This window comes from Loxodonta africana, chromosome 13 (genome assembly GCF_030014295.1).
Source record: "Loxodonta africana isolate mLoxAfr1 chromosome 13, mLoxAfr1.hap2, whole genome shotgun sequence".
NCBI classification, from domain to species: domain Eukaryota; kingdom Metazoa; phylum Chordata; class Mammalia; order Proboscidea; family Elephantidae; genus Loxodonta; species Loxodonta africana.
Window position 1 is genome coordinate 15351206 of NC_087354.1, and position 13539 is coordinate 15364744.

The 13539-nt window shown below is 41.8% G+C and overlaps 1 protein-coding gene across 1 annotated transcript in view; it reads left to right on the forward strand.

Moving 5' to 3' along the window:
• Nucleotides 1-13539, forward strand: part of TTC23 (tetratricopeptide repeat domain 23) — a 131756-nt gene that overhangs the window by 4928 nt on the left and 113289 nt on the right. The window contains exon 2 of the mRNA XM_003413795.4: nt 7783-7982. Coding sequence (XP_003413843.2) covers nt 7803-7982 — 180 coding nt within the window. The 5' untranslated portion in view covers nt 7783-7802. The remainder of the gene's footprint in view (nt 1-7782; nt 7983-13539) is intronic.

Here is a 13539-nt window from a genome sequence, read left to right on the forward strand (position 1 = left end):
ATTCTTCCTGCAGTATGTGGTATCTTCAATATTTTTCACCAAAAAGTGCTAGTCAGCCTGGGTCGCTGAGTGACTTTATGAATCGGTCATTCACCTCCATCCACAAACCAAGTAGCAATGGGCAAAGGTTCAAAAGGAATTAATACATTACCTCATTACAACCTGTCCAATCCTAACTTCTACAAGTGTTAACAGGTTTTCCCCTGGGGATATTGACATTTCATTTATTAAAGTTTCCTTAAGTTTAAAAAAAAAAACAGCTCTAATCAACTAACTTTTAGGTATCTGGTAGATGAGATGTTTGGGGAGAACAATCACCATAAAGAGAGTTTATTTGCTCATTCAGAAGACATTTATTGAGGCTTACTAGGTGCCAGGCACTCTGCCAAGTGATCCTTCCTTTTTAGAGCCAGAATTTTAACTTGAGATTGGTTTTCAGGGTTTTGGGAGGCGTCATCCACATTGTCTCTGGAAATCAGGGCTGGCCCATCTTATAAAAATCTTATAGTCATAGAGGTATAAAAGCCAGAATTACACACAAATCTGTTGCTATGTGGTTTAACTGGCTACTTTTTAACAGCTTTACTGAAGTGTGATTTACATACCATGAAATTCACTCTTTTTAAGTATACAAGTCAATGAGTTTTTGGAAAATTAACAGTCATGCAACCTCATTCCAATTTTAGAACATTTCCATCACCCTAAAAAGATAGTTTGTGTCCATTTACAACCACTCCCCATTTGTACCCCCAAGCCATCAATAACAAACTTCCTGTTTCTATTGTTGTTGTTAGGAGCCATCCAATCAGTTCGGACTCTTATCGATCTGCCAGGTCCTGCCCCATCCTCACAATCATTGCTGTGTTTGAGCCCATTGGTGTAGCCACTGTGTCAGTCCATCTCATCAAGGGTCTTCCTTTTTTTCAATGGCCCTCTGCTTTACTAAGCACGAGGTTCTTCTCCAGGGACTGGTCGCTCCTGATTCTGTTTGTATAGATTTGCCTTTTCTGGACATTTCATATAATGAGATCATATAACATGTGGTCTTTGGCGTTTTGCTTCTTTCACTTAGTGTAATGTTTTTTAGGTTCATCAGTGTCGTAGCATTGTGCATCCGTTTCTTTTTAACGGCTGAATAATATTCCATTGCATGAATATACCACTTTTTTTTTGCCCATTCATCAGCTGATTGCATTTTCCTAATGTCTAATGATGTTGAGCTTTTTTTCATGTGTTTATTGGCCATTTGTATATCTTCTTTGTTGTGATATCTATTCAGATCTTTTGCCCATTTTTTAAATTGGGTTATTTGTTTTCTTGTTACTGAGTTGCAAGAGTTTTTTTTTTTTTTTTTTTACATATTCTGCATACAAATCCTTTACCATGTATATGATTTGCAAATATTTTATCCCACTCTGTGAATTGCGGGAGATCGTCTTTAGTTTCTTTCAGCAATGCTGTATAATTTTCAGTTGTACCAGTCTTGTACTTTTGTTAAATTTATTCCTAAGTATTTTATTCTTTTTGATGCTATTGTGAGGGGAAATGTTTTCTTAATTTTATTTTCAGATTACTCATTGCTAGTGTACAGAAATACAATTGATTTTTGTTTATTTTGTATCCTGTGACCTTGCTGTGTGTATATTCGTGTGTGTGTGTGTGTGTGTGTTCTTTAGGATTGCCTGTATACAGAATCATGTTATCTGCTAATAAAGAAAATTTTATTTCTTTCTTTCTAACTTGCATGCCTTTTATTTCTTTTTCTTGCCTTATTTCGCTGCCTATAACATCCAGCACAATCTTGAATAGAAGCAGTGAGAACAGACATCCTTTCCCTTGTTTCCCAACCTAGGAGGAAGGCATCCAAACATTCACCATTAAGTATGATGTTAGCTTTAGTTAGTTTTTGTTTTTTGTTTTTATAGATGCCTCTCATCAGATTGAAGAAGTTATTGTCTATTCCTATTTGTTGAAAGTTTTTATCATGTATGGTTGTTGACTTTTGTCAAGTGCTTTCTCTGTATTTATCAAGATGAGTATGTGGTTTTTGTTCTTTATTCTATTAATATGGTGTAATACATTAACAATCTCAGATGTTAAACCAATCTTAAAAAACCAATCTTACATTCCTGGAATAAATCCCACTTGGTCAAAGTATGTAATCCTGTTTTACACATTGCTAGATTCAGTTTGCTAATATTTTGTTGAGGATTTTTGTTTCTAGATTCATGAGAGATAACGGTCTGTAGTTTTGTTTTCTTGTGGTGTCTTTGCCTGGCTTTAGTATCAGGGTAACTATCACTGGCCTCATAAAATGGTTTGGGAAGTGTTTCCTCTATTTTCTGATAGAGTTTATAAAAGGCTCATATTATTTCTCCTTTAAAGATCTGGTAGAATTAACCACTGAAGCCATCTGGGCCTGGGCTTTACTTGGTGTAAACATTTTTAATTACTAATTTAATTTCTTTCCTTGTTGTAGGTCTATTCTGATTTTCTATTTGTTTTTTATTCCATTTCAGTAATTTGTTTCTTTCTGGGATATTTTCCATTTCATAACTTTTTGCTGCTTCAGCTTACATATGGGCAAGGCCAGTATCTAACCAGCACACTCTCATACAGTAATAATGGTTGTTATTTCCTAACAAGCCCCTGCTTCTCTGCAGGTCCCATAGGTCTCCCCACAAATTAACACCCAAAGGTTTAACATCTGGAACTGCAGGGGACCTTCAGAACCCAGCTCAAACATAGTCTCATCACCCATACAGATTGGTGACCACCCCTCAGCTGTACCAGTTATTAAATATTTTAAACATCACCCCTTAGAAATGGGAGACTGAGACCCTACTTCAGACCTCTTCTTCCTCCCAGCTTGATCTGGGGTTGATCATAGGATTCAGCATTCTACTGGACAGGTCTGGCAAAGGAATAGCATTCATTGATTGGATATGTCTGACTGGCAGTTGTGGGCACTGATTGAGAGGTCTGGGAAGTTGAACCCAAGGCTGGCAGGAAAGAGGGTGGTGTGTGGGGTCTGGGCTGATTTCCAATGAAAATTTAAGCCCCAGCTATGGCTATTACCAAGAAAAGAAAAGTGGCTGAGGATAAGCGTGCAGTTCAAAGTAAGTGAAGCTAAGAGTACATCTATCTTAGTTATCTAGTATGGCTGTAACAGCAATACAAGAAGTGGGTAGCTTTAACAAACAGAATTTTATTTTCTCACAGTTTAGGAGCTAAAAGTCCAAATTCAGAATGCCAGCTCTAGAGGAAGGTTTTCTCTCTCTCTCAGCTCTGGGGGAAGGTCCTTGTCCTTTCAGCTTGTTTCCTGGCTCCTTGACGATCTCTACGTGGGCTTGCCATCTCTCTTCCCTATTTCTGTTACTTGTTTCATCTCTTTTACGTCTCAAAGGAGATTGACCCAAAATACATCTTACACTAATCCTACCCCATTAACATAGCAAAGACAACCCATTTCCAAATGTGATAATAACCACAAGCACAGCGGTTAGGATTTACAATACATATTTTAGGGAGATATAATTCAATCCATAACATTCCACCATTTGGCTGCCTCAAAAGTCATGTCCTTGCCACGTGCAAAACACATTCACCCCATCACATCATTCTGAAAGTCTTAAATCAACTCCAAATCCAAAATCTCATCTTCTGGATCATCTAAATCACATATGGATGAGACTTTAGGCATAGTCCATCCTGGAACAAAGTTCTTCTTCATCTGTGAACCTGTGACATCTAGATTACAAGTTATCTGCTTCCAAAGTACAATGGTGGAAGAGGCAGAAGGTAGACATTGCCATTACGAATGAGAGGAATTGGAGGGAAAGAAGGGATAACAGGCACCAAGCAAGTCCAAATCCTACAGAACAAATTACATTAGCTCTCAAGTCTTGAAAATAATCCTTTGCTCTTTGGGACCATCTGGGTAATGGCCCCACCTTACAGACTCTGGGTGTTGGCCATACCCCTCTGAATTCTGGGTAAAGGCTCCTCGGCCCTGGCCTTCAGCTCCACCTTCCAGGCCCTCTGGGATGGCAACTCTGCTCCCTCAGCTTTGGGCAGGCCCTTTTTCCTAGTCCCACTGAGTGGTGACCACACCCTTTCAGCACCGCAGGCCCCTTTCTTCTGCCCCTTAGACACGGCAGCCCCACACCCTCAGCTTTCAGCAGTGGCCTCATCCCCCAGCACACCTTAATGGCAGCTCCACACTCCTCCTGAACCAAGTTGGCAAAGATGCAACTCCTTGAACCGAGGAGGCTGTGGCCTCACCCTTTTGAGTTCTAGGAGACTGTGGCTCTGTCCTTTGAAGCCAAGAAGGCCCTGCTTCCCATGATCCTTCCAACAATTCTGCTGATCTCCAATTTGCTCCAGGACTAGTCCTTTTCTTTTCTTGGAAGACAACAGATGTAGCTCCTTTGGCCTGTTTCCTCCTGCAGAATTCCAAGAGGCAGAGAGCATTCTTTCCTTTGGTTCTTTCTCTGTGCACTTCAGTCTGAACTGCTGTGTTTTCTGCCGTGGTGGTTGGTTAGATCCATCAGTCACAAGCTTAATCTCTTTCACAAAAGATTGTGTAACCACATCCTTGGTGAACATTCTAGGACACGTGTGCTTGGTTGGAAAACAAAATTTTCCAAATCTTTAAGTTTTGTTTTCATTTTGCACAGTTCATTTTTAAGTCCATCTCTTTCCTCTTGCATTTTACGGTAAGCAGCAAGGAGAAACCAGGTGGCCCCTTTAAGATCTTGATTAGAAATCTCATCAGCCGGATATCCAAGTCCATCACTTACAAGTTCTACCTTCCAACGAACCTTTGAACGTAATTCATACAGGTTCTTTGCCACTGCATAAAAAGCAACACCCTTCCTCCGTTGTCGAATCGCATGTTCATTGTTTTCTTTTAAAGCCTCATTTCTAGCCACATTCTGTTACTGGAGCCATATGTCCCCTCTAAGACGATAGAGGCTTTTCCTATAGCTCTGCTCACTTCTTTCTGAGCCCTTACCAGAATTGCCTTTGATGCTATAATTCTACCAATAGTCTCTTCAAGGCAACCTAGGCTTTTTCTGTTCCAAAAAAACCATACCCATTGCCATCGAGTCGATTCTGACTCATAGTGACCCTACAGGGCAGAGTAGAACTGCCACATAGGGTTTCACAAACTGGTGAGTTCGAACTGCCAACCTTTAGGTTAGCAGCCGAATGCTTAACCACTGTGCCACCAGGGCTCCCTCCTTAGAGTATAAAAAAGGAGATCAATTCAGTCACTGTCAAGTCAATTCTGACTCATAACAAACTCACAGGACAGAGTAGAACTGCCCCATGGGGTTTCCAAGGAATGGCCAGTGGATTCAAACTGCTGACCTTTTGGTTAGCAGCCAAGCTCTTAACCACTGTGCAACTAGGGCTCCAGTATATAGAGGACAGAACCTCAATTCCACTTTTCCCCTCTCAGCCTTTGTCATTTATTTTACTTATACATGTGTTACTCATTAAAAAAACCCGTTGCCAGCGAGTCAATTCCAACTCATAGCAACTCTATAGGACAGAGTAGAACAGTACTATTGGGTTTCCAAGGAGCAGCTGGTGGATTGGAACTGCTCGCCTTTTGGGTAGCAGCCGAGCTCTTAACCATTGTGCCACCAGGGCACAATGTTATAAACCCCAAAATACATTATTTTTGTTTAAACAATTATCTTTTGAAGCTATTTAAATAAGATGAAAACGATCTTATATATTTGCCCGTGTAGTTACCATCCCCACTGTCCTTTATTATTTTGTGTAGATCTCAATATCTATTTGTTATCATTTTCCTTCCACCTGGCAGTCTTCTTCTAACATTTCTTTGAGAACATTGTAGTGCAAGTTTTCTGGTGATGAATTCTTTCAGCTTTTGTTTTAGAAAGATACTCTCACTGGCATAAACTTTTAGATTGGTAACTTTTTCTTTCTCTACTTTGAAGATATTGCTCCATTGCTTTCTTGTGTGCTTGCTTCCTCCAGGAAACCTGCTGGAAACTTATCTTTATTCTTTTGTACCTAATATGTCTTTTTTCTTCTGGTTGCTTTTAAGATTTTCACTGTATTAGTTTTGAGCAATTTTCTCATGTTTCTTGTGTTTAGTGTTCATTGAACTTGTTGGATCTCTGGCTTTTCTTCAAATTTGGAAAGTTTTTGACCATTGTATCTTCAGATATTTTTTGCGCCTCTCTCCTCTCCCTTAGAGACTCCAGTTACATATATAGCAGGCCACGTGAACTTGTTTCATAACTCACTGATGTTTTTTCATTTTGGATGGTTTCTATTGCTGTCTTCAAGTTCACATATCTTTTCACCTACAATATCTAATCTACCATTAATCCCATCAAGTATATTTTTAATCTGATACATTGTAAGTTTTGTATCTAGAAGTTTAATTTGGGTCTTTTTTTTTTTTTCATGCTTGTACTTAACTTTTTTAACATATGGAATGCAACTATAATAATGATTTTGATGTCCTTTTCTGCTAATTTTAACATCTGTGTTCTGGGTCAGTTTCAACTGATCGATGGACTATTCTCGTTATGGGTCTTGTTTTCTTGTCTCTTTGCATGCTTGGTAATCTTTGGATGCCAGACATTGTGAATTTTATTTTTGTGTGTGTTGACTTTTTTGTATTCCTATGAACATTCTTCGGTTGTGTTCTCTAATGTACTTAAGAAACTTGGAAATAATTTGATCTTTTTAGGTCTTGTTTTTATGATTTGTTAGGTGGGGCTAAGCAATGCTCAGTCTAGGGCTGGTTATTCCCATTGCTGAGACAGAACCCTTCAGAGAATTGTACCCAATTACCCCTGAATTATGAGTTTTTCTAGTCTGGCTGATAGGAATAGGTACTGCCAGCCCTGTGTGGATGTCAGGCACTGTTCCTTTTATACCTATTGAATGATTCTTTCTCCAGACTCAAGTAGCTTCCTCACACGTGTTCTCATCAGTATTATCTCCCATATTGGAGGGGTCCCTCTGCTAATCTCTGGGGTCTCTCTGTACAGCTCTCTTCTCTCCAGTAACCTGTCCTACAAACTCCAATCACTTTGGTCTCCCCAGACTCTCAGCTTTATTTCCTCAAATCACATAGTTTAGTGGCATCCTTCTGGGTTCCCCTTCCCTGTACCTCAGCCTGGAAACTATCTAAAGCAATAAGCTGGGGTGATCACGGGTCTCACCTTGTTTTTATTCCCATCTCTCAGGACCACTGTGTTATTGCTTGATGTCCTGTGTCTTAAATTGGAAACCATTATTTCATAACTTTGGTCTCTGGGTTTTCTTGTTTTTCATTTTATGGGTTTATTTGTTTGTTTTTTTTTTGGTTATTTCAGGCAGGAGGATAAATCCGGTCCTTATTACTCCACCTTGGCCAGAAGTGAAAGTCTACAGTCATTTATTTTTATTCTTCATGGATCTGTGGCTCAGTTGGAGTTCAGCTGATCTCATCTGAACTTGTTGGAAGTTAGTTGGGCTCTGCCGATTTCTGCTGGCCTATATATTTAAATAAACAAGAATATTCAGTTTAGTTGAAACTGGAAATTAGTCTGTAAATATTACAAAGAAATCAATACTAGCCACCATGATCTTTTTAAATATAAAGCCACTAATTTAAAAGAAGTCATAGGTACAGTGTTGACATTTTCCTAGATAGCCCCAATTTCTAGGGAAAACAAAAAATGTATTTCTAAACGTAACTATGGATATTATCAGTGACCCTTTTAATTTTTTTTATTTAAAAATTAGAAGACAATGTATACAAAAATATGCAAGAAGAACAGGAAACTCACATATCTAGCCACTTAGATGAAATTGTTGCCGCTGTCAGCATAACGCCTAGAAAGAGGATCCAAAACAAGCTGCCTCAGACAGCACTGTTCCAGCCTCCTCGAGAGAAACTCCAGTTCTGTGAAGAGAAAGCTAAGTCCTATTCCAGCAGTCACCACGTAAGAGCCTTTCTTTTCTATACTTATATTCTCGTAAGTGAGTTACAACGTACGATCAAGAGGAGCAGAGTATTTTAGGTAACATTCCTAATCTCAGGAGTTTGGTGTAAGAGAGTGTATCAGAGAGTGCCTTACATTATGGCACAAGGGACTGTAGTGCCCTAGGCTCCCAGCCCAGCAGCTGGCACCGTAAACATTCAGTACACATTTATTGAATGAATGCGCAAATGAACAAAGAAACAAGCACACCATGATCTCTGACAAGTGTGTAGCAAACAGATTGGTTATGAGTTTGACCTACTACAGTCATTTTCAATCAGTCAACAAGTATTTACTGAGCTCTTATTATATGCCAGGAGTCCCCGGATGGTGCAGACAGTTAAGCACTTGACTACTAACTGAAAGGTTGGTGGTTCGAACCCACCTAGAGGCGCCTCAGAAGAAAGGCTTGGCATTTTGCTTCTGAAAGGTCACAGCCTTGAAAATCCTATGAAGTGCAGTTCTACTTTGCAACACTTGGGGTCGCTAGAGTCAGAATTGACTTGACAGCAACTGGTTTGGTTTTTGGTTTACCCTGTGTCAGTTCTAGGCACTGGAACACAACATAAAACAGATGAGCTTCTGCTCTCCTAGAGCTTATGATTCTTATGTTCTTTACCTTTTGTCCTCTGCATATTTCTTCCCCATTCTCTCCTCAGAAGTTTTGCTCATTCCCTCAGTATACATTTCTCTACCACCTATTGTGTATTGGAGCCCTGGTGGCGCAGTGGTTAAATGCTCAGGTTGCTAACCAAAAAAGATTGGCAGTTGGAATCCACCAGGTGCTCCTTGGAAACTCTATGGGGCAGTTCTACTCTGTCCTGTGGGGTCGCTATGAGTTGGAATCGACTCCATGGCAAAGGGTTTACTGTGTATCAGACCCTGTTGTTCGTTAATTTATTTCACAGGTACCTTATGTATGCCTAATATATGTCAAGTCCTCTGCAAGTACGGGGGCACAGAGGGAAAGCCACGGCCTCTGCCTTCAAGGTCCTCATGGTTTGGTTGGGAAGATAGATGGGGAAAGATAATTGTAGTCACTGTGATAAGTTCTGTGACAGACACAAGCTTGGGGTGATAGAGAAGCAAAATGAAGGTGCAAAAAGCCTGGAAGAGATAGAGGGGCAGCAATAATGCATGCTTCTTGGGAAGGGAGTTACTTGGACTACATCGATAGTAGTGCCAGAACAGGGCAAAGGTGTTCTGGACAGAAGCAGTAGATGGACCAGTATGTCTGGGAAGCTACAAGGAACAGGCTTTAGGGACATAGGAGGGAAATGCGACTGGATTATGGACAGGATCTGGGGTCCCAGAGGGTTTTCAACACCCAGCAAAGAGTTTAGATTTCTCCTAACGGTGTTGGGAGATGACCACAGGATTATCTGCGCGAGAGCGCAGTGAGCAAACCTGCGTTTTAGGAAAGATCACTCAACCGCGTGAAGGCAGGGTGAGACTGGAGGCAGAAGGACCAGTTTGGAGGGTATTTGCAATAGTCCTGGTAAGAAATGATGGGAGTCTAAACTGTGGCAGAAGCAGTAGAGATGCTGAGATCTTTTAGGGGGAATTTAAAAGTGCTAATCATGGAACAGAAACCCTGGTGGCGTAGTAGTTTAGTGCTACAGCTGCTAACCAAAAGGTCAGCAGTTTGAATCCACCAGGCGCTTCTTGGAAACTCAATGGGGCAGTTCTACTCTGTCCTCTAGGGTTGCTATGAAACTGAATTGACTTGATGGCAATGGGTTTGGTTTTTGGTTTTGGTAATCACGGAACCCTGGTGGAGCAGTGGTTAAGAACTTAGCTGCTAACCAAAAGGTGGGCTGTCTGAATCCACCAGCTGCTCCTTGGAAACACTATGGGGTAGCTCTACTTAGTCCTATCGGGTCACTATGAGTCAGAATTGACTTGATGACAATGGATTTTGGTTTGGTGTTTTAATAAATGGGACGTGGTGACATTGGGAGGCAGGGGATCAAGGGGTGAGAGTGAGGCAGAAGGAGCCTTTACGTCCTGGGTGATGAGGTTTGACGGCACCCCTCCTCCATGTTCTGAATACAGGAGAAGGAGCAGGACTATGGAGAGAGGGCTGTGGGGTGCTGTGATTTTGAGTGTGTGTTTATTCATTACACAGCAAATATTAATTTAGTACCTACTACGTGCCAGGCTTGTGTTAGGGAGGCTCTAGGCTGGCAGCCTTTCTCCGCCAGAGTTCTGCAAGAGAATTAAGCCCTAAATCCCTTTAGTGCCTGTAAAGAATTAACTCTTTTCTATGCATCTAGGGGAGACCCTGGTGGTGTAGTAGGTAAAAGCTATGGCTGCTAACCAAAAGACTGGCAGTTCAAATCTACCAGGTGCTCCTTGGAAACTCTATGGGGCAGTTCTACTCTTTTATATAGGGTTACTATGAGTCAGAATCAACTCAACAGCAATGGGTTTGGTTTTTTTGAATGCATCTAGACTGATCCTAAATCATTTTTTGCATTCTGTGGTTCAGATGAGGAACCCAGAATGCAGTGGTGAGCAGGACAGCCCATGGAGTCAAGGGGCAGTAAGTATGGTAAATGAACCAGGCAATTAGAGGTGGTGGTCAGTGCTCTTCAGGAGGTCGAGTGGGTCAACCTTGGGCAGGGTAGTCAGGGAGGGTAAACAAATAATTTCTTTTATAAAGATCAGCACCAAGCTGGTTCCTGTGAGGCGGAGGTTAAGGATGTCCCAAATGTCCAGCTTTTCCAAGCTGCCGTACCACTCCATCATCTCTAACATCAACTACTCCATCTCCCCTCAGCACTCTCCCTCCTGTCTTTGGGTTCCCTAATTCACTGCAACATCTCACAGAACTCACGAACCATATAAAGGAAATGGCTCACATGGTTGTGGGGGCTGGCAAGTCCCAAGTTCATGGGCCAGGTGTAGGCTTCTCCCTGGCCCTCAGTCTCTGCCCGCAGGTACTCAGCTTTCTCACTCCGTGGGCCCAGAAGCCCACTGCACTATCTCCTGCGGGTCTCTCCTTCCTTGGTAGTGGTGGGCTCGTCTTTCTGCTCTGGATTTGGCCCTCTTTTTAGGCAAAACCAACCAATCTCCTTGGTGGGCCACAATTATTTGCACAGCCCCACCCAATCACCAAGGTGGGAGTTACAAGACCCTGGTGAGAAAGGCCGTACTAAGTAGTTCATCACACCGCTGAGGGCCTCTGGGAGGAGATGATATAGGAGCAGAGACCTGACTGCGAGAAGGAGCCAGCTGGAAAAACTCAGGAAAGAGAGTTCTAGGTAAAGAGCATGCATAAAATCTGTAGGACAGGCACGAGCTTGGCATGTTTGAAGCCCAGAGATGAAGCCTGTGGGCTGGCGTGAAATGCAGCTGAAGAGGCAATCAGATCTCATAGGGTCTTGCAGACTGTGGCAAAGTCTGAGTTTCAAGCTAAGTGCCCTGAGAGGCCTTAAAACTGTTTTCAGCAGGGTTTTAATGTGATGTAATTTACTTTTAAAGATATCCATTTTTTGCTAATTTTTTATTTTAAAATAGTTTCAAACTTAAAGAAAAATTACAAGATTTGCCAACTGTTAATATTTGCTTTCTTTCTTTCTTTCTCTTTCTTCCTCTCTCTCCCTCCCTCCCTCTGTTTAACTATTTTTTCTGAACTATCTAAGAGTACTTTACAGATATTAAGGCCCTGTCCTCTAATTCTGCAGTATATACTTCCTAAGAATAAGGTCTTTTTCTATATAACCACAGGCTAATGACTGAAAATAGGAAGTTAGTGTTGGTACAGTACTTTATCCAATCTTCAAATCTTATCCAGATTTCCGCAATTATCCCAATAATGTCCTTTATAGGACATTTAATCCCTAAAATTGTCACAAAAGTGACTCTCTTATGGCCAACTGTCTGGCTGTGTATTTTTGTCAAGAAGAATATTGTTTCAAGATGAAAATGTTTCTAACCCACGTGTGAACTGTTTGGAAACATAGGCACTTTGAGCTTAGGTGCCTACTGGAGTGCATCCCAAGGCCTTCTAGATGTTCTCTACAACTCTGACCTTCCTAGTTTTCTTCCTTGCTTGGTCCCCTTCAGCCTTATTCAATCAGCGCTTTTGCCTCTTACCTCCTCTCTTTCTGTTCTGGTTAATTATTGCTACGTAACAAACACCCGAAAACTTAGTGGCTTAAAACAAAAACAGTCACTCCTTTTGTCCATGAACCCGTGGTTTGCACAGAGCTCAGTGGACTCCAATCAGCTGTGCACCACATGGCATCAGCTGGGCAGTGGAGAGTCTATTGCCAAGGTGGCACACTCAACGTGGTTGACCAGTTGGTGCTGGCTATTGGTTCTCAAGGTGGTACACTCAACGTGGTTGACCAGTTGGTGCTGGCTATTGGTTCTCAAGGTGGTACACTCAACGTGGTTGACCAGTTGGTGCTGGCTGTTGGTTCCCAAGGTGGTTCAATCAATGTGGTTGACCAGTTGGTGCTGGCTGGTGGTTCTTAAGGTGGTACACTCAATGTGGTTGACCAGTTGGTGCTCGCTGTTGGTTCTTTTCCAAGTGGACTTCTCCATGGGGGAGCCTAGGCTTCCTCATGGCATGGTGGTAGGGTTCCAAGAATGAGCATTCAAGAGACACAAAGTGGAAGCTGCCAGTTTCTTAAGACCTGGGCCCCAAAGCAGGCACAGCATCACTTCTACTGTCTTCTATTGGTCAAACATAAAGCCCAAATTCAAAGGAAGGGGACACAAACCCCCATCTCTGGATGGAAGGAGTGTCAAAGAATTTTGGAGCCGTGTTTTAAAATTACCACATTTGCTTTGAGTATATTACTGCTCTGAGCTGCCCTGGAAGCTGGACATTTAGTTCCTAGTCTCTTTGGCCCTGCCTGAATGAAGAAGTGCTTCTCACTGCTTTAGTGAGATGTGTTTGTCAGTGCTGCTCATGTAATTTGCTATGTCAATGTCGTAGGCTGCTAGAAAAGTGTTTGAATCGAGAACTAAAATGTATTTGGAAACCATTACCATTTGCCCATTTATTGTGCCTGAATAGGTAGTAGCTGTTCATTGATGGGCAACTGGGAAACCTGGGGAAGGAGTAACGTCTGCTCTGCTTTTTCAGTTTTCTTCTTTATTCCATCACATTTTTCATCTTTAAATGCACTATACCAAACCAAAACCAAATCAGTTGCCGTAGAGCAGCTCTGTGTACGTCGGAGCGAAACTGTGCGCTATAACATTTTCAGTGTGATCTTTCAGAAGCAGATCACCAGGGCTTTCTTCCCAGGTGCCTCTGGGTGGATTCAAACCTTCAACCTTTCAGTTAGTAGCTGAGTGCTTAATTGTTTTTGCACCACCCAGGGACTCCTCTAAATGCACTCTAAACCCATTAAACCAAAACCATTGCCATCGAGTCGATTCCGACTCCTAGCAACCCTATAGGACAGAGCAGAGCTGCCCCACAGGGTTCCTAAGGAGTGGCTGGCGGATTCCCACTGCCAATCTTTTGGTTAGCAGCCGTAGTTTTTAATCACTGTGC